Genomic DNA, 19,744 nt, shown 5'->3' on the forward strand with positions numbered 1-19,744 from the left:
CGATGGGGTCATTTTAAGAGTCACTTACTGTGGCCATAGTCGACTTGCAGTAATGAACGATGGTGTCATTTTAAGAGTCATTTGCTGTGGCCATAGTCGACTTGCAGTAATGAACGATGGTCTTATTTTAAGAGTCATATACTGTGGCCATAGTCGAATTGCAGTTATGAACGATGGTGTCAATTTAAGAGTCATTTACTGTGGCCATAATCGAATTGCAGTAATGAACGATGGTGTCATTTTAAGAGTCATTTACTGTGGCCATAGTCGACTTTAAGTAATGAACGATGGTGTCATTTTAAGTGTCATTTACTGTGGCCATAGTCGACTTTCAGTAATGAACGATGGTGTCATTTTAAGAGTCGTTTACTGTGGCCATAGTCGACATTCATTAATGAACGATGGTGTCTTTTTCAGAGTCATTTACTGTGGCCATAGTCGACTTTCAGTAATGAACGATGGTGTCATTTTTAGAGTCATTTACTGTGGCCATAGTCGACTTGTAGTAATGAACGATGGTGTCATTTTAAGAGTCGTTTACTGTGGCCATAGTCGACATTCATTAATGAACGATGGTGTCATTTTAAGAGTCATTTACTGTGGCCATAGTCGACTTTCAGTAATGAACGATGGTGTCATTTCAAGAGTCATTTACTGTGGCCATAGTCGACTTGTAGTAATGAACGATGGGTGTTATTTTAAGAGTCATTTACTGTGGCCATAGTCGACTTGTAGTAATTAACGATGGGTGTCATTTTAAGAGTCATTTACTGTTGCCATAGTCGACTTTTAGTAATGAACGATTGTGTCATTTTAAGAGTCATTTACTGTGGCCATAGTCGACTTTGAGTAATGAACGATGGTGTTATTTTAAGAGTCATTTACTGTGGCCATAGTTTACTTGCAGTAATGAACGATGGTGTCATTTTAAGAGTCATTTACTGTGGCCATATTCGACTTGCAGTAATGAACGATGGTCTCATTTTAAGAGTCATTTACTGTGGCCATAGTCGACTTTCAGAAAGGAACGATGGTGCGATTTTCAGTGTTATTTACTGTGGCCATATTCGACTTTTAGTAAAGACTATAGACTATTTATAGTCAAGAACAATAATTCGATTTTATAACCAGGTCGAAACCAAATGTAGTTGTGAAGACGCGGGAACGACATGTAAATAAACTACAACAACACACTCGATTTTATAATAATCTTTAGTGGTAAAGGATTAGGTGTGCTAACGAATGCAATTTGAAATATTATTTTCTCACGCCGTGGCTAGACTTCTAGAAGGAAAGAACTAAACAAATAGACTATTTGTTTTAAATGTATTAGTCCGTCGGTACCGTACATATTGCGAACAAACGTATTCGCTTTTAAATGTAACTTAAATCTTTTAAACATCATGCACAAACAATTTAGCGTTGAACTGTTTTGCTGAATAAAAAAAAAAGTTGCGTAATTTGGTGTTTCACTGCCTTTTTGCAGACAATGGAAAAGAGACATTTCAGACAATGGAAAAGAGACGTTCCCCTCAAAATGGCGGCGACATCTACTTTCACTTTAACCATTTACTGCGCCCGCCACTGAGCATGCGCATACTTGGTTTTACATGCTATTTTTAGTTGGGCGACGGTGGACCATCGTCCATATGTCTATGACCAATATAAAGTTTCTTTCTGTTCGCCCCTCAACGGCGCGTGTGTATGATTTGAAGGATAACACATTTAATGATATTGTATGAATGGTTTGGTATTCTATTACTTAATGTTTGTGTGTGTATGATCTGACGGATTACACAGTAAATAAAATTTTATTGATTGTTTCGTATGCTATTACTTAATGTGCGTGTGTTTATGATGTTACAGATTACACCGTAAATGATATTGTGTTGATTGTTTCGTATGCTATTACTTAATGTGTGTGTGTTTATGATCTTACAGATTACACCGCAAATGATATTGTGTTGATTGTTTCGTATGCTATTACTTAATGTGCGTGTGTTTATGATCTTACAGATTACACCGTAAATGATATTGTGTTGATTGTTTCGTATGCTATTACTTAATGTGCGTGTGTTAATGATCTTACAGATTACACCGTAAATGATATTGTGTTAATTGTTTCGTATGCCATTACTTAATGTGCGTGTGTTTATGATCTTACAGATTACGCCGTAAATGATATTGTGTTGATTGTTGTGGTATGCTATTACTTAATGTACGCGTGTAAATGGTCTTACAGATTGCAAAGTAAATGCTTTTGTTTTTAATTGTTTTTAATGCTATTACTTTAATTTGCGTGAGTTTATGATCTGACGATTACACAGTAAATAATAATGTATTGATTGTTGTGTATGCTATAACTTAATTCACGTGTATTTATGATCTAAATGATTTAAAAGTTTATGATATTGCATTTATTGTTTTGTATGATATTACTTAACGTAATGCGTGTTTGGTCTGAATGATTAAACAGTAAATGGTATTTTTCAATTTTTGTGTCATTTTTCAGCGGATGAAATGTGTGACCACTCTACCTGATTTACCCTATTTATCTCATATAGCACGTTTGAAATGAAAATACAGCTTATGTTTGTTAAAACGTTACACATGATCACGCATCAAATGTAACCCTTGTGTATTTGCAAGCGTGCACGTGTTTATTCACCAGTGGTGTCCATTTTTATAAACAAGAGGGCCATGATGGCCCTGTATCGCTCCACTGCTGAAAAAAGGCTATTGAAATATTCTCTGCATGTGCAAATACTTTAATATAGCCCCTATTTAAACACATGTACACTTTTGTGACCCCTGGGCTTGGTCAAATTTAACGCCAGGGGCATAATTTGAGCAAACTTTCTAGAGGACTACTATATCTCACTACATGTACATACAAAATATGGTAGCCCTAGGTTCTAGAATTAAGGACAAGAATATTTTTAAAGTTTTCACAAAATAAGCAAGATATAAGCGTATATAATGTTCAATTTTGTGACCCGCGGGTCAGGGTCAAATTTGACCCAAAGGGCATAATTTGAACAAACTCGGTAGAGGACTATACGATGTTACTGCATACCAAATTTGGTAGCAATAGTCTGAATGGTTTTCAGCAAGAAGATTTTTAAAGAATTCACAAAATCGGCGCTTTATAAGCGTTTATTCAATTTTGTGACCCCCAGGGCAGGGTCAAAGTTTACCCCAGAGGCATTATTTGAACAAATTTGGTAGAGATTCTTAAGATGTCACTACATACCAAATTTGGTAGCTCTAGGCCCAATGGTTATGGACAAGAAGATTTTTAAAGTTTTCACAAAATAGGCCCCATATAAGCGTATGTTCAGTTGTGTGACCCCCGGGCAGGGTCAAATTTGACCCCAGGGGCATAATTTGAACAAACTTAGTAGAGAACTGTTAGATGTCACTACATACCAAATTTGGTAGCCCTATGCCTTATGGTTAAGGACAAGAGAATGTTTTAAGTTTTTACAAAATAGGCACTATATAAGCATATAATCGATTATGTGGCCCTCAGGGCCGGGTCAAATTTGACTCCTGGGGCATAATTTGAACAAACTAAGTGGAGGACTTTACAATGTCACTACATACCAAATTGTGTAGCCCTAGGCCTAATGGTTATGAACAAGACGTTTTTTAAGTTTTCACAAAATAGGCAATATATAAGCATATTTTCAATTGTGTGACCTCCGGGGCAGGTTCAAATTTGACCCCAGGGATAAAATTTGAACAAATTTGGTAGAGGACTATAAGATATCACTACATACCAAATTTGATAGTCCTAGGCTGAATGGTTATGGACAGAAATATTTTTGAAGTTTTCACAAAATAGGCCTTATATAAGCATATGTTCAATTTTGTGTTCCCCCGGGGCAAGGTCAAATTTGACCCCAGGGGCATAATTTGAACAAACTTGGTAGAAAACTATAAGATTTTACTACATACCAAATTTGGTAGCCCTAGGCCCAATGTTTATGGACAAGAAGATTTTTAAAGCTTTCACGAAAAAGACCTTATATAAGCGTATGTTCAATTTTGTGACCCTCGGGGCAGGGTCAAATTTGACTCCAGGGGCATAATTTGAACAAACTTGGTAGAGAACTATAAGTTGTCACTAATACCAAATTTGGTAGCCCTAGACCCAATGGTTATGGAAAAAAAGTTTTTACAGTTTTCACAAAATAAGCCCTTTATAATATATATTCAATTGTGTGACCCCCCCCGGGCAGTTTCAAATTTTACCCCAGGGGAATAATTTGAACAAACTAAGAAGAGAACTCTTACATGTCACGACATACCAAATTTGGTAGCCCTTTACCATACGGTTATAGACAAGAAGATTTTTGAAAGTTTTCCCACAATAGGCCTTATATAAGCATATGTTCAATTTTGTGACCCCCGGGGCAGGGTCAAACTTGACCCCAGGGGCATAATTTGAACAAACTTGGTCGAGGACTATAAGATGTCACTAATACCAAATTTGGTAGCCCTACCCCCAATGTTAATGCACAAGAAGATTTTGAAAGTTTTCAAAAAATAAGACCTTTATAAGAATATATTCAAATTTATGACCCCCATGGCAGTTTCAAATTTGATCCCACGGGCATAATTTGAACAAACTAAGAAGAGAACTTTTACATGTCACTACATATCAACTTTGGTAGCGGTATGCGATAAAGTTATGGACAAGAATATTTTAGAAGTATTAGCAAAATAGGCCTTACAAAAGCATATGTTCAATTTTGTGACCCTTGGGGCAGGGTCAAACTTGACCCCTGGGGCATAATTTGAAAAAACTTGGTAGACGACTATAAGATGTCACTACATACCAAATTTGGTAGCTCTAGGCCTAATGGTTATGGACAGAAAGATTTGAAAAGTATTCACAAAATAGACCCTATATAAGCATATGTTCAATTTTGTGATCCCGGGGCAGGGTCAAATTTGACCCCAGGGGGATAATTTGAAGAAATTTGGTAGAGGACTATAAGATGTTTCTACATACTAAATTTATTAGCCCTAGGCCCAATGGGTATGGACTAGTAGATTTTGAAAGTGTTTACAAAATAGGCCTTTTATAAGCATATGTTAAATTGTGTGACCCCCGGGGCAGGGTCAAATTTGACCCCAGGGGCATAATTTGAAGAAATGAGGTAGAAGACTATTAGATTTCTCTACATAACAAATTTGATAGACCTAGGCCCAATGGTTATGGAAGTGACGATTTTGAAAGTTTTCACAAAATAGGCCTTATATAAGCATATGTTCAATTTTGTGACCCCCGGGGCAGGGTCAAATTTCACCCCAGGGGCATAATTTCTAAAGAAATTTGCTAGAGGACTATTAGATGTCTCTACATAACAAATTTGATAGACCTAGGCCCAAAGGTTATTGACAAGAAGATTTTTAAAGCTTTCACAAAATAGGCCTTTTATAAGCATATGTTCAATTTTGTGACCCCCGGGGCAGGGTCAAATTTGACCCCGGGAGCATAATTTGAAGAAATTTGGTAGACGACTATTAGATGTCTCTACAAACCAATTTTGATAGACCTAGACCCAATGGGTAAGGACGAGAAGATTTTGAAAGTTTTCACAAAATAGACCTTATATAAGCATATGTTTAATTTTGTGAACCCCGAGGCAGGGTCAAATTTGACCCCAGGAGCATAATTTGAAGAAATTTAGAAGAGGACTATTAGATGTCTCTACATACCACATTTGATAGATCTAGGCCCATGGGTTATGGGCAAGAAGATTTTTAAAGTTTTCACAAAATAGGCCTAAAATAAGCATATGTTCAATTTTGTGACCCCCCGGGCTGGGCCAAATTTGACCCCAGGGGCATAATTTGAAGAAATTTGATAGCGGACTATGAGATGTCTCTACATACCAAATTTGATAGCCCTAGGCCCAATGGTTATGGACAAGAAGATTTTGAATTTTTTTTACAAAATAGGCCTTTTATAAGCATATGTTAAATTGTGTGATCCCCGTGGCAGGGTCAAATTTGACCCCGGGAGCAAAATTTGAAGAAATTTGGTAGAGGTCAATTAGATGTCTCTACATACCAAATTTGATAGCCCTAGGCCCAATGATTATGGACGAGAAGATTTTGAAAGTTTTCACCAAATAGGCCTTATATTAGCAAATTTTCATTTCTGTGACCCCCGGGGCAGGGTCAAATTTGACCCCAGGGGCATAATTTGAACAAATGTGAAAGAGGTTCACCCCGGGAACATTCCTGTAAAATTTCATCAGAATTGGACCAGTAGTTAAGGAGAAGAAGATGTTTTAAGGAAAAGTTAACGCACGCACGGACGCACGCACGGACGCACGCACGACGGACACAGGACCATGACATAAGCCCCGCTGGCCTCTGGCTAAAAATATTCGCTCTCATTAACTATAACGGAAAGTACCCATATCTCAGTTTGAAAAAATTCCAAAAACGATTTTCACCGGAATATTGACTATATCATTGCCATGTACAGTTATACACGTGACGATATATCATATGCTGTTTTTTTATTACATAAAAAAGTATTATCCGTGTGTATAGTTAATAGTCCCAAACAAGAATGTTTTACTGCCCAAAGTCCAAATGAAAAAGGGTATTTTGTTTGTATTGTACTGATGTACTTTGACTTTAATGTGTTAACTTGAGTTTGTAAATGGTCTAAGGCATTCAGCCGATGTTCCAATAAAAAACTTGAAATTTGAAACTTTCAAAGCACGACAACTATACAGGTTTACAATTAAGAGCGGCTTTGTTTTTCGATGAAAAGTGTTCTGTAATGTATTGATCGCTATGTAAACACATCACTGGTTATAAATACATGTATTTCAATCGCCTAAGACAGAAAACAGATTTGAAAAAAATGTATAGCAACGTGTATTTACAATTTCGACCGTGTTATTCGACCATTTTATATTCTTAATAAGCATATTTAAAGCATCGCCGTAACTTGAGTATACAAATCAACAAACATAGATCTACATACCTGAATGATAATATTTTTATATTGAAACATGACACGAGTTGGTATTCGCGGATAAAAGCGCCGAACCGACACAAGATTTAAAGGGACATTTATAGACGAACCGATCATTATTTTGTTCCAACAAAACTGTTAATTATTTATTGAGCAAAATCTATAAACAAAATTGTATAGATAGAAAAACAATAATAACTTAAAAGTCAACCACTTAACTGAACCTTTAAAATGTATAGTTTAATTGTTTTTGGTTGCTTTGGTGTGGTTTTAAATAAAACTTTATTTAACATTATTATAAAGTGCTTTCCGTATCAGCGATTGTGTCTGCATGTTCGCAAATTCAAGCAAATTAACCTATTATAGTAAAAGAGTAAATAGATTTTTACTGTATTTATAGTTTGCAATTTAACAGTATGTAGACGGTTATTCCCCTTTTAATAAAACTGACGACAATACGCTTAAGTGCCCCTCAATATTACTTCCTGATTGAGCACACAGCGTTAACATTTATATCACAAAAGGCGTGGTACGATGGGGCAGTCACATACACAGACAAATCTTACGGAAATAATTGATCTTGAAGTGTTGCAAAAGGATATTGTTTTAGTAGATATTTGGCAATTACTGCTAGTGATATGTGGATTAATTGTGTTTCAATAATATCAAAATTGATGTCAGAACTTTAAGTTGCTTTGTGTCATTTTAACTTATATGAGTTTCACTCAAATTGAGCTAAACTTTGTAAAATAAAAAAGTCATGGAATAAATGTACGTATTTACATGTTACAGTTCATTTCCGTGTTTCAACTTTTGAAAAATAAGCATTAAATCTGAACCTTTTTCAATTGACGCACATCGTAATAACATGACAGATAAAATAGAACGTCGTGTAAGTTAGTAACTACGCCATAATCAAACAAGATGAACGGTGAAAGGATGAAAATTATGTCAATGTAAACACAAGATTGAAATATATTAAAAGCGCATATAAACTGTTTTCACAGGCTGATGAAGAAAGCAAAAAGTGAAGATACCAGATAAACATTATTACCGCTGCAAAGATCCCTCACAGCGGATATTAAGTCATATAGAGTTCATCACATACTTTAACCGTCAATCGGATTTCTTTTAATTAAAAGTTTTACACCACACAGCATCTGCTTTCTATAACGGATTCGAAGATTTAAGACAACAAGAAATACACCATTTAAAGTACAGGGTACGGAATGGAAGCCGACATTGCTGCTGTAGAGATTCGCATCAACGATGCAAGTTATCCAATTAACGACACAAACGATAACAAAGGTATGGTCTAACTCACAAATAAAACAACTCACAAATAAAAAAAGCTCCAAACGAAGCTTTGAGGTAATGCAACTGCCATTTTTGCATGCTTAATGAAAAAAACTTGGTGTGCCAATGCTACAGCAATATCAGATGCGTTATACTAATTGAGTATTATAGTTTATTTTATAACTTATGATAAAATATGACATTTCTGAAATATCAGCAGTGAAAATAGATACAATCTTATTTTCACCGGTGAAAATAGCAAATTTTTGGAACTACTTTTTCTATTTTTAGATTATCATATTAAGATAATCATATTTTTTTATTATCACGAGTGAATTAAAATCTGTATTCCACCGAACCCAACACAATTTCTTTTTATTTTATGCTTGTTTCACCGTTATTTACATTGTAAAAGTTTTTAACTGGAGAATTTTGCCGGAATAATGACGTCATGTTTTGTATTGAAATTTATTGAGGCACGCCACGGGAGAAAGTCTAACTGTTCAGCAAAAGAGAAACAGCTGTTAATTATTTTCTTGAAAAAGGGGCATACAAGAAACAGAAAATTTGTTCATGTCAGATCGTTTGTTATTTTACTCGTGATCATAGAAACATAATATTTTCACTCGTGGGTGCACCGCTCGTGCAAATATATTATCTATGATCACTCGTGAAATAAAAAACGATCTTACTATGACATGAACATCCTTAATGTCTTTTTTCTGTATAGTCAGTATATATATATATATATATATATATATATATATATATATATATATATATATATATATATATATATATATGGTTAGGATAAAAAACGGTACGTTAACAAAATCACCATGCAATTGCGATTTCTGATTATATATACGAATTAAAGACTCCACGTGTCGATGCAACTGCAATTTTCATGTGTTTAATACGAATTAAAGGGATCTTTTCACGCTTTGGTAAATTGACAAAATTGAAAAAAGTTGTTTCAGATTCGTAAGTTTTCGTTTTAGTTATGATATTTGTGAGGAAACAGTAAAACTGAACATTAACTACAGTCAAACCTGAATTCAGCGGTCAATCATTGGAAATGATCAAAGTGACCGTTGTCCACAGGTGACCGTTGAATTCGGATCACAATTTTAAGAAGGTTCGTCAGTTGGTAGTATTACTACGTCGTTACCCCACCCAGTCGTTTGCATACAGTGTTAAACAAATGCTCATTGCATTAACAAAGCATAATAACAGCATTAACTTACGCATGTACATTGAATAATAGAGAATAATATCTTTTAGATTGATTTAATTTCATATTGTTAAATTAAACAATGACTTTATCAACGCTGGTATAATTGTTTACTCATGCATCTCATTCTTTCAGTAAATAAACCTTGTCACGTTCCGTTGACGTCACGTCCGTAAAAGTCTTAAAAGCGGATTCGGTGTCATAAACCGATAGTACGGTGTAATTGTACCGTTCTAATTCAAAGAAATAGCGGTCATTTAATTTAGCGATAATTACTTTCAACAAGTCATAAACTCTGATATATTTTCTTTTGAAGATACCCCCACAATTATCCCCGGAAAAGAAACCTCAACACCTTAATAATTTGTTTACTCGCAGCGGGCCGCTTTTATAATATCATAGACAATGACCTCTTTCAGACGCTTTAAACGCAAAATAGACAGACAAATAATGTGCTGTGTTTTTAATTTTCGCGACTCAAGACGACTGACGCGTGACCGTTGATTTCAGGTCAAACATGACTTTCGGAGTGGAATATAGTGGCCGTTGGCCGTTATGGTCAGGTGGCCGTTAAATTCAGGTGTAATATAGAGTGTTTTTCGTCGGGGGGATTCCAGACTGACCGTTGTCTGCAGGTGACCGGTAAATTCAGGTGGCCGTTAGGTCAGTTTCGACTGTATGCTCTAATATAGCCATTATATGCATCATTTGACGATTTTAAAACCTAAAAATTATAAAGCGTTCAACGCGAAACGATTGAATAATTTGGAGAGTTCTGTTTTTGTCGTTAAATTTTGTGAAACTACGAAGATTGCTTATATAAGGTATAAAATACGTCAAGAATGTGTACTCGGCGGAATAGCTCAGTAGGCTAAAGCGTTTTTACTTCAGGACTCTGGCAGGACTTCAGGGGTCACTGGTTCGAAACCTGCTCCGGGCAATGTTCTTTTCCTTTTTTAATTTTTTTTCTTGATTTTTTACTGGAGCTTTTATGATCCAATGTTTACATTTATCAATATAAAGCATTTAATGAATAAGTTAAAAAAATGCCAAAATCTGTGAAAAGGCCCCTTTAAGTACTCCATGTATTAATGCAACTGTCATATTTAAATGCGAAATGTGAATCAATACGCTATGAGTGCATTCAACTGCAATGTCTAAATGACAAATGTGAGTTTAGTACTTCCTGATTTTATGCGCATTAAGTGTTAGATGTTTTACACGAGTTAAGTTATCCACATGTTTATGGAACTGCGATATCAAGACACGCAATACAACTTGTGTGCATACAAATGCAAAGTTTATATGCTGGAAGCCTATTAGAAACATCAAACTGAGTCTTTTTTTGAGTAAGGGGGACTATGGTTATGATCATATTAAAGCGGGACTATACGATTTTTCATATGTGTTAATTATGGATAAAATATGTTACAATAACACAAAATAGGTAAGAAACATTATACATTGAAGACGAATTTCATAAAATGCAGCAAAGACAAATTAGCGCCCCGAGCCGATTGTGACGAAGATATTTTGTACATATTTTCCTACATTAACCGAAGCATTCGTCTTTTATTAGGATCATATTTAGTGTTCGTGTGTCGTATGAATATATATCGTTGCAGGAATTTAAAATGAACCGTTTAACTAAATTTAGATTCACATCGTACATGCATGATATACATGCTGGCGAATTCGACTGTACAGTTATTTTCGATTTCATAATTAAATATATGGCTTATTTCGCATGTTTCGACACATGTTCTTCTTAACTTTTATTTTCATATATATATATATATATATATATATATATATATATATATATATATATATATATATATATATATATATATATATATGTAAAATAATTTTGCTACACATTTTATATAAATTAATAAATTTTTGACAAAATCATATAATCTCGCTTTAAGGTTATAATCAAATAACACAAGGATAATTCTTTGTTTCTCAATCAGTTCCAGATAACTCTGACGACATAGAATACCGGACACAGATCACGCGCCTTCGCAGACGACTGAAGTGGTACTTCTACGAGGCATTCAAGTTCAAGACCGGCACGTGTTACTTTCACTTGCTTCCTCTGTTCTTCTTCCTTATGCACTTGGTGAAGGTCGGGCTGATAACATCGCAGGTTGGTGTCCTAAAATCCCTCCCGATGATCGCTTCCAATGATTTAATTTAAGAAAAAAGATTGCAGTAATTGGTCATTCAATAATTGTACTCTTTGTTAATATTTCCTTAATATATTTTGTTTAAACACGTGTCTTCCAAACATTGTATGGTATGTTGTACATACTGCTTCTGCTCGCATATAAAAACATGTTCAGTTACCAAAGCTGAAAACATGATACGCTAGTTAATCTGTATTATTTGATAACAAATTATCGAATTGAAAATGAATGAAGAAATCATTCTTCGTATTGAAATAAATCTGAGCTAAGGGTATAAAAACAAATGTATTCGAAACCCAAAATTAATACTACATGTATAACTATTTAAAATATATTTTTTATCCTGTATAAAAAACACAATCTTCATCCCCAAAGGCCAAAATGCGCCCTGACCAAGGTAGGCAATTTTCCGTCTCCCTGAACTCATACTGGTAATTTGCCGACTGCTGCTTCAATGGTCCGATTGTCAAAATCTTGTTCATTTGCAAGTCTGTCAACTGCAAGCCTATGACTAACTAAACTGGTGTCAGTGTTGAAGCATACATCTCAATATATTTCTATTGCAGAAACTAAGATCTGTAAATCACCAAAGGACTAACACTGACACATTTTACTCAAAATCATGTCAAAGAAGCCTTGCATTGAATGCATATGAGGATTACTGCCTGGAGATTCCAACTTTCCCTGACTTTCATTTACGGACACTTTGAGGTCCACATTCACTGAAGAGTCACCCACATTATACTCCCCCTCGTTTACAAATGGCACAGTTTGGCTATCAAGATTCTCCTCTGTGTTAACAGCAGACACTGCATTTCGTTGAAGACGTTTTATTTCATACTTTCCTACGTATTTCGCATTAAGACGGCTTAACAAGTCCCCAGATTTACTTTAAACGTAGATGCAGGACAGATTCAGCAGTCTCTACAAATCATGTTCATCTGTTGAGTTCAAGATCTGATAATATTTTCGTGTACTATGCACTGTTCAAACAGCTGTTTCTGGTCTGATTCCGTTGATCTTTCCAATCTTCACATTGAATAAGTAACGTGTTGACAGCACATCATTTACTTCCAGATTACTGTGGCAGTTATCATAAATATCTTCTGCACTGTCCAAAACTACTGCATATCCAATTATAGCTCTATCTAAAGACCTATTCAGTACACCAATCTCCCCTTCGCACTCGTTTTTCCATGCTCTGAACCAAAATAGTTTCAGTTTATTTCAGTTTTTTCATAGGCAGTGTCTGCAAACGAAACGGTCCTTTTGACTTGTAGTGGCTTCTACACCCATCACTGAATATTATTCGTCTATTTGGCTCTATGAATTGTTCAATGTGTCTATAAACTATGTGTCCAAAGTGATTTACGGCATGGTAATCGTGGCAATCATCCTCTGATATAACAATGAATTCCGTACCAAACCTACATAAGATTGAAAGTAGGTTACCACTGGATGCAGTGTCACTTGTCGAGCAGTGTAAAGGCACCTTTGATTTCACTTTGATATTTTATTTCCCTAATTTTGGCAAAATCCATGACTTGCAAAACTGAATCAGCTGGAACGTTAGCTTTTATTTTCCTGAACTGTAAGTTCTGCCACTGAGTGGTGACCATGTGTTGGAAAAATGTTTACCCTTGGGCCGGCCTCTTGATGTCTTTTTCAACCATATCTTGAATAAGTTTGGTTGTGTTTCCTTTCACCGTTGTCACCACTTTTTTCACAGTCCACGTCAAGATTTTCTCTTCCGAAATCTCGCTGTAAAATACTTTTAATGTTTTCACATAATCTGAACACTTATCACAGTACTGTAACCATGTATGCACTTTATATCATGGAACTGGTCACTGACAGCTTTAGAGCAAAGTAATCTTTTCAACAATGTCATTGTCGTGTGTCTTTTACAAGTAAGGTCAGAAGATGCTCTACTTAATGACAGGAGATTAAACCTGATGTTTGTACAGTAGGGGCAGCAACAGTAATCCCTGTGACTTTGGGACAGTAGGCGAACAAATCGTTTTCTTAGTGCTGCAAACTTGCCGAGACTGACTTTCAAATTAGGATTTTCAACATTATACTTAGCGTAAGCGGCCTTCATTGATACTTGCATGAAATAACCTGGACTGTCTTTTGTAGCATATCTCTTTTGCTGAAGAATTCTTGATATATCTTCGCGCAAGTAAAACTTATGGATGTCTCGAACATTCACTCTGCTTTGGTGCTTCAACATGGCCCTCTTTGCAAGGTAAAGTCGTGCTGCAGACTTTAATGAACTGATTTTTGTAAGCTTTTATCCTCAATTGTGTTTACTTTTGATGAATCAACTGTTGTCATATTTTCGGTCAACCTTTTTCTTTTTTTGCGGAATCAACCTTCATCAAATCATCTAAAGCCTTCCTTTTTCTTGGAGTGGCATTCTTTTGCAGGTGTATTCGGCAACACTGACCTCACTTTACTTGTAATGTTCCATTCAGTTGTTTATTTGATCATTTAGGCTATAAAAAGTATCTTTGCAACAGTGGCCAGACACAAAAAAACGTAGAAAAACATGTAGCATCATATTTGCATCATACAAAAAGGAGTAAGGTAAATGAGCACTCAAAGAGCTGGTATATTTCTGTTATTTTTGGAATTATGTATGATCAATACACTTCTAAGTACGATTCTTCCGAATGTTGGACTTGCCGCGAACATTTTCCCAATTCGAAAGCCACAGGTGGCTTCAAAAATGCACAAAATCACTGATATGAGTAGCATGGATCTCTTACATTGTAATGTGTGACCAAACCGTACATAACCTTCTTTCCTGTTTCTATGGCAAATATAAGTTATACAATTGTATCTATCTGGCACCATTAAAAGTGATAGTATGGGCATCTAACATTTTATAGGCGTCTATCGCAACCGTTGTTTATTTTTGGTGTTTTACTTCATATACACTTATATTTGTTAATACAGCATCAACATACTACAACAATATCCCGGAAAGATAAAAATAATGCATTTGAATATCAACCGTACTTTCGTTTTGACTACCGACGACAGAAATGATTCGATTTACGATGTGAATCTTAATTTAGTTGAAGTGCACATTCGTTCATACGACACAAAGACACTACTTTGTTTTACGGATCATTTCGGCTTAAAGGACTGTCCAGTCATGTAAAATATCGAATATAATATATATTTTTTTATAAACAACTGTTAGCAAGAAGAGTTGCAGATAATTGGTCAGTAATCACATTTTAACTAACTCTTTTGATCTGTTAATTCTTTTCAGCTCAATTCAACAGTGAAAAATGCCCTTAATATCACTTTAGTACCAGACTGTTAGAATAAGTTATCCCAAATTTTTTATTCAAACCGTTGCCTGTTTCTGAAAAACACTACACAAATATTTGTGTGTGTAAAGCATGAAACTTTTTTTTCAAAATCACATTGATCAGTCTGTACAATTTTTTCCTGGATTTCTTTTTGTATTTACCAAGTCCTAACAAAACATAAATTATTTATTTTGTATATTTAATATATTGCAATGATTTTGTTAAATTTTTTAAAGCCTCTAACAAGTGGCTTTGGACTTGAGAAATTCATTTTGAGGGGGAAAATTTCATCATTTTTGGGAAAATAAAAAGCTTTTTGCTTGGGAAAACACCCTTTAACAGGTAGCATTTTTCACCAAATAAAATTAGTGTATTGTCTAAATTCAGATACTTCCCGTTTTCCTAAGTTTTTTTATCATTATATGTTCCATTTAATGCTAACATTATCTGACATACCTACACTGACCCCTTTAAGCAAATTCTCTTATATCATGACTCAGTTCATCATACATATTATATTCAGTACATGTACTGCTGAAGTTCTCCCAATTATGTAGCAGATAACAATAATGACCTATCTTTGTATGCATTATTGATAGAAGAGTATCAACAAAAATAGGTTAGTCCTGTTGTTGCTGCACTAGATAGTACGAAAATTGTTGGGTATGAATCACATCCGAATTTGCCTTAAAATAGTGTCTTTTTCAACTGATCGATGCAATGTTAACTTGTAATGAGTGTTTGCACATTTAATACTACTAAAATATTTCTTCTGCATGCGGAAAACTACGATGACAAAAATATTTTTTCAGTTGATTCGTACCGAAACGATTTCGTTCTCGATCGCAACGTAACAGATCTGTCAACATATGATGTAGCAGCATAAACAGGCGTCGAAGAATGACGATAGAATCAATTGAGTCAGTCAATATATGACGTATGTAATAAGAATGTTCGTCATAAAGTGACATTTACAACAGCTCCGACCGTAAACAGCCATTAATGCTATATTTCATTCAGAAGCATCGTTTTTCAAAACATCTGCGAATAACACATGTGTATACACTAACAATTAAAATTGATATGTTATTTTAAGGACTTAAAGTGTCTAAATATTACGATGGTAAATATTTCATAATACAGATCGGTTGAATATTCGTGTGTTTTTGTTGAATTGTTACCAGTTTGAACGTCTTTGATTTCTACACTGTTGTCGCGTTTGGCTGCACAATGTATACCCCAGACATTCTTGCTATTGTTATTGGCTTTGATATTTTTATGTAATGGTGGTGAAGATAAAATAGATTTGCGTCATGTTTGTTTTTGTATATGTTTGGGTTTGACGGAATGCCTATGACAGAACGCATGCTTAGTATTAAAGACATGTATTTATTGGCGAAGTTCAAAACTGATACGTTAAATTCGCATTTTGATGAGAAATCCTATGTCTCGAATGATATGTATAAATAGAGCGCAACGTGTCTTAACCTAAAACAATTTCACATGATTGATTGCGCGTGTAACTGATCTAAGGCTAATCCATATAAAACTGTAATCGGTTTTCTTTACATCATCAGATTCGTTCAGCAATGTTGTTCACGTCCCCTCTTCCAGTTGTGCATGTTTTTTGGGGGCACATCGACTCTGACAGAAAAATTTATAAATCTAATATATCTTTCTTCATTTGTTTTAATGCTGTGTCCTGATTTGGATCGGCTGCTATAATGTTCTGGTAAATAAAATTGTTCTTTCAATCCTTAAAATCTAATACTTAATTGCGTTAACATGGCAAATAACCACGACTTGATTTACATTTTTAGCTTAAAGTAATTTTATTGGCATTTTTCACTGTTAAATTGAGCTAAAAAGAATTAACAGGTCAAAAGAGTTAGTTAAAATGTGGTTACTGACCAATTATCTGCAACTCATCTTGCTACCAGTTGTTTATAAAAATATATATTATATTCAATATTTTACATTACTCATTCAGTCCTCTAAGCCGAAATGATCCGTAAATCAAAATAGTGCCTTTGTGTCGTATGAACGAATGTGCACTAAAACTACATTAAGATCCACATCGTATATCGAATCATTTCTGTCGTCAGTTGTCAAAACGAAAATACGGTTGATATTCAAATGCATAATTCTTCTCTTTCCGGGATATTGTATTGGTAGGTTGATGCTGCATTAACAAATACAAGTGTTTGTAAAGTGAAAACACTAGAAAAAAAACGGTTGCGATAGACACCTTTAAACTGTTAGATGCCCATAATATCACTTTAAATATAAAATATAGATGAATTAGTCGGCCTGATAATTATATCATTTTCAAATAAATTCACATGTAAGTTTGACAAAAGCTTATTATGGCAACACATGTAAATGTTGTTATTTTAAAACTACGGAAGCGTATATGATTCGCCCCAATAATATGGTCAGGACGGATTAGTTTATATCGACCTACTGTGAAATAACATAGTTATGTAGGTTTTGCAGGGTTTTCCCTCTTAATTTTACTCGCCATAACGACATTAAGTTAAAGTCTCGACGTAAATGTTTCCGGCTTTTCCCGAAAAAATATTTGGTCGACATGATCTAAGTCGAAAAATCAACATTATTTTTGGCGTCATGCTCTTGTGAAAATGACTTGCAATCATAGTTTTAGTCGACACGATGAGTTATTTTGTACGCAATGACCCCTTTTTCATATCATACCGTCATAGAATATGGTACACACCAATAAAATGGTCAGGCCGGATTAGTTTATAAAGACTTACTGTGAAAAAATATGGTTTGTCGTCATAGTTTTTGGAGGTTTTTCCCTCTTAATTTTACTCACCATAACGACATTAAGTTAAAGTCTCGGAATAAATGTTTCCGGCTTTTCCCGAAAAAATATTTGGTCGAAATGATCTAAGTCGACAAATCCACATAATTTTTGGCGTCATGCTCTTGTGAAAATGACTTGCCATCATAGTTTTGATCGACACGATGAGTTATTTTTTTACGCCATGACCCCCTTTTCATATCGTGCCGTCATAGAATGTTGACATCATCACAGCAATAGGTGTATCAAATTCGCTTCCATCTAAAACAATTCAAACCGATAAAAAACTCCATAAATTATGATCTATATATCTCTACGCGTAATAAAGATGTGTCTTCAATTATCTTGAGTTATTTTGTTTTTCTTGGCAGATGTTCAATTTCGGGAACGACCGTGCCAACTTTTCTAACGTGGTCAGTCGGGGACATCTGGCTCTGCGGCACCTATTTCTCAAAGGATGGGACGCAAGTTCGTTCTTAGCTTAAGTTTTCCATGTTACATTTGACTTTAATAGGTAGACGTATTTTGTTTACCGTTGAATCAATCTTCTTCTTCGGGTTTTAATGTGCATGGTATAATTCGATTGTGGTAATAACTTAAACAGCAAACCATAGCGCGAATGTGATTCTACAAATTGTATGATACGTTCACCATGTTTAATTACCTTTACTATAATCGGCTGTGTTTTTTGCTTCAGTGTCATCTGTTTTTATTTAGTTTTCTCTTTGTCTGATCTGATAATGTCTATCACTTACTCATGTCATAAGTCATGTCGCTGATATCACAGCTTGGGAGACCCTTCCCTACCCTCCGGCCCACGGGGACTTTGCTGTGTACACAATCGATGACTTGGTCGCGGGAATCAACTTTGCTGTGCAAAGGGTATTGTAATGTGTATGCATAGTGTAGTGTTTTTTTTCATGATCACAAGGATTTTATAATAGGACGTGTATTTCAAATAAACACAATTATTTGCAATACCGTTGCATTTTCTTCGATTTTTTAAAGAGACATTTCCTATTCAAATATATTTATCAACATCGACTGTTCACGTTTGATACCTGAGTATCACGTTATCATACTTAGCACCCAATTTTACAGTATTACAACGTCGAGAAAGATTCCATTGGGTTTTACGAGCGACTGCCAACGGACAAACTGGAAATTAAAATAATGTACTTTGAGTTCCCAGGATTTTCGGAAACTGAGGCCAGCTCTGGAATCGCCATAAGAGGTGAACTTTTCTTTAAACAGACCGAGAGATGTGTTTATCGTTATAAAATGAAGCTTTTTGTGGATAAACTTATATATACATAAATAACCCGAAACGCAGCTTTTTTTGCGTTTCTAAGAATATAATTCTTTATGACACACATGTTTATGTTATGTCTAATTTTCGTTCGCAGAGCGAGTGATAGCTGTAAATGCAAGTTTGAGTGAGACATTGGATCAACAGACAGGCGACAAAACATACACCTGCGACATCTTGAAGGGGTTCAATCAATCAAATATAACAAAACCAATAAAGAAGTAAGCTCTTGTAAAAGATAGTTTATCATGGTCAATAATTATATATTCATAATTGTAATGATTAAATTGTGTGTTAATGTATGTACGTTGTAGTTTAACACTTATGTCTGAAACAACAACAGCCATTTAATGGCAAAGTGTTTTATGCACAAAATATTTACACCAAAAGACCGAAATGTGATTTCAGTAAAAAAATAACCTGTGCAATGTAAACCTTGCAACTGTGCTATGTAAACCTTGCAACTGTGCTATGTAAACCTTGCCAATGTGCTATGTAAACCTTGTCACTGTGCTATGTAAACCTTGCAACTGTGCTATGTAAACATTATT

The 19,744-nt window shown here is 35.0% G+C and overlaps 1 protein-coding gene across 5 annotated transcripts in view; it reads left to right on the plus strand.

The window, feature by feature from the left end:
- Nucleotides 1-7,485: 7,485 nt before the first annotated feature.
- Nucleotides 7,486-19,744, plus strand: part of LOC127879983 (mucolipin-3-like) — a 226,306-nt gene continuing 214,047 nt past the window's right edge. For 3 of the 5 annotated variants that reach the window (XR_008049371.1, XM_052427138.1, XM_052427140.1), the window contains exons 1-6: nucleotides 7,486-8,317; nucleotides 11,516-11,691; nucleotides 18,256-18,352; nucleotides 18,672-18,766; nucleotides 18,986-19,118; nucleotides 19,291-19,414. Coding sequence is in view for 4 of the 5 variants with exons in the window: in XM_052427138.1 (XP_052283098.1) it covers nucleotides 8,239-8,317; nucleotides 11,516-11,691; nucleotides 18,256-18,352; nucleotides 18,672-18,766; nucleotides 18,986-19,118; nucleotides 19,291-19,414 (704 nt within the window). In the remaining variant the exon portion in view is untranslated. Of the gene's footprint in view, nucleotides 8,318-10,804; nucleotides 10,987-11,515; nucleotides 11,692-18,255; nucleotides 18,353-18,671; nucleotides 18,767-18,985; nucleotides 19,119-19,290; nucleotides 19,415-19,744 lie in introns of those variants that run through there. The other 2 variants (XM_052427139.1, XM_052427141.1) reach the window with 2 other exon arrangements.

This window comes from Dreissena polymorpha, chromosome 4 (assembly GCF_020536995.1).
Source record: "Dreissena polymorpha isolate Duluth1 chromosome 4, UMN_Dpol_1.0, whole genome shotgun sequence".
NCBI lineage: Eukaryota > Metazoa > Mollusca > Bivalvia > Myida > Dreissenidae > Dreissena > Dreissena polymorpha.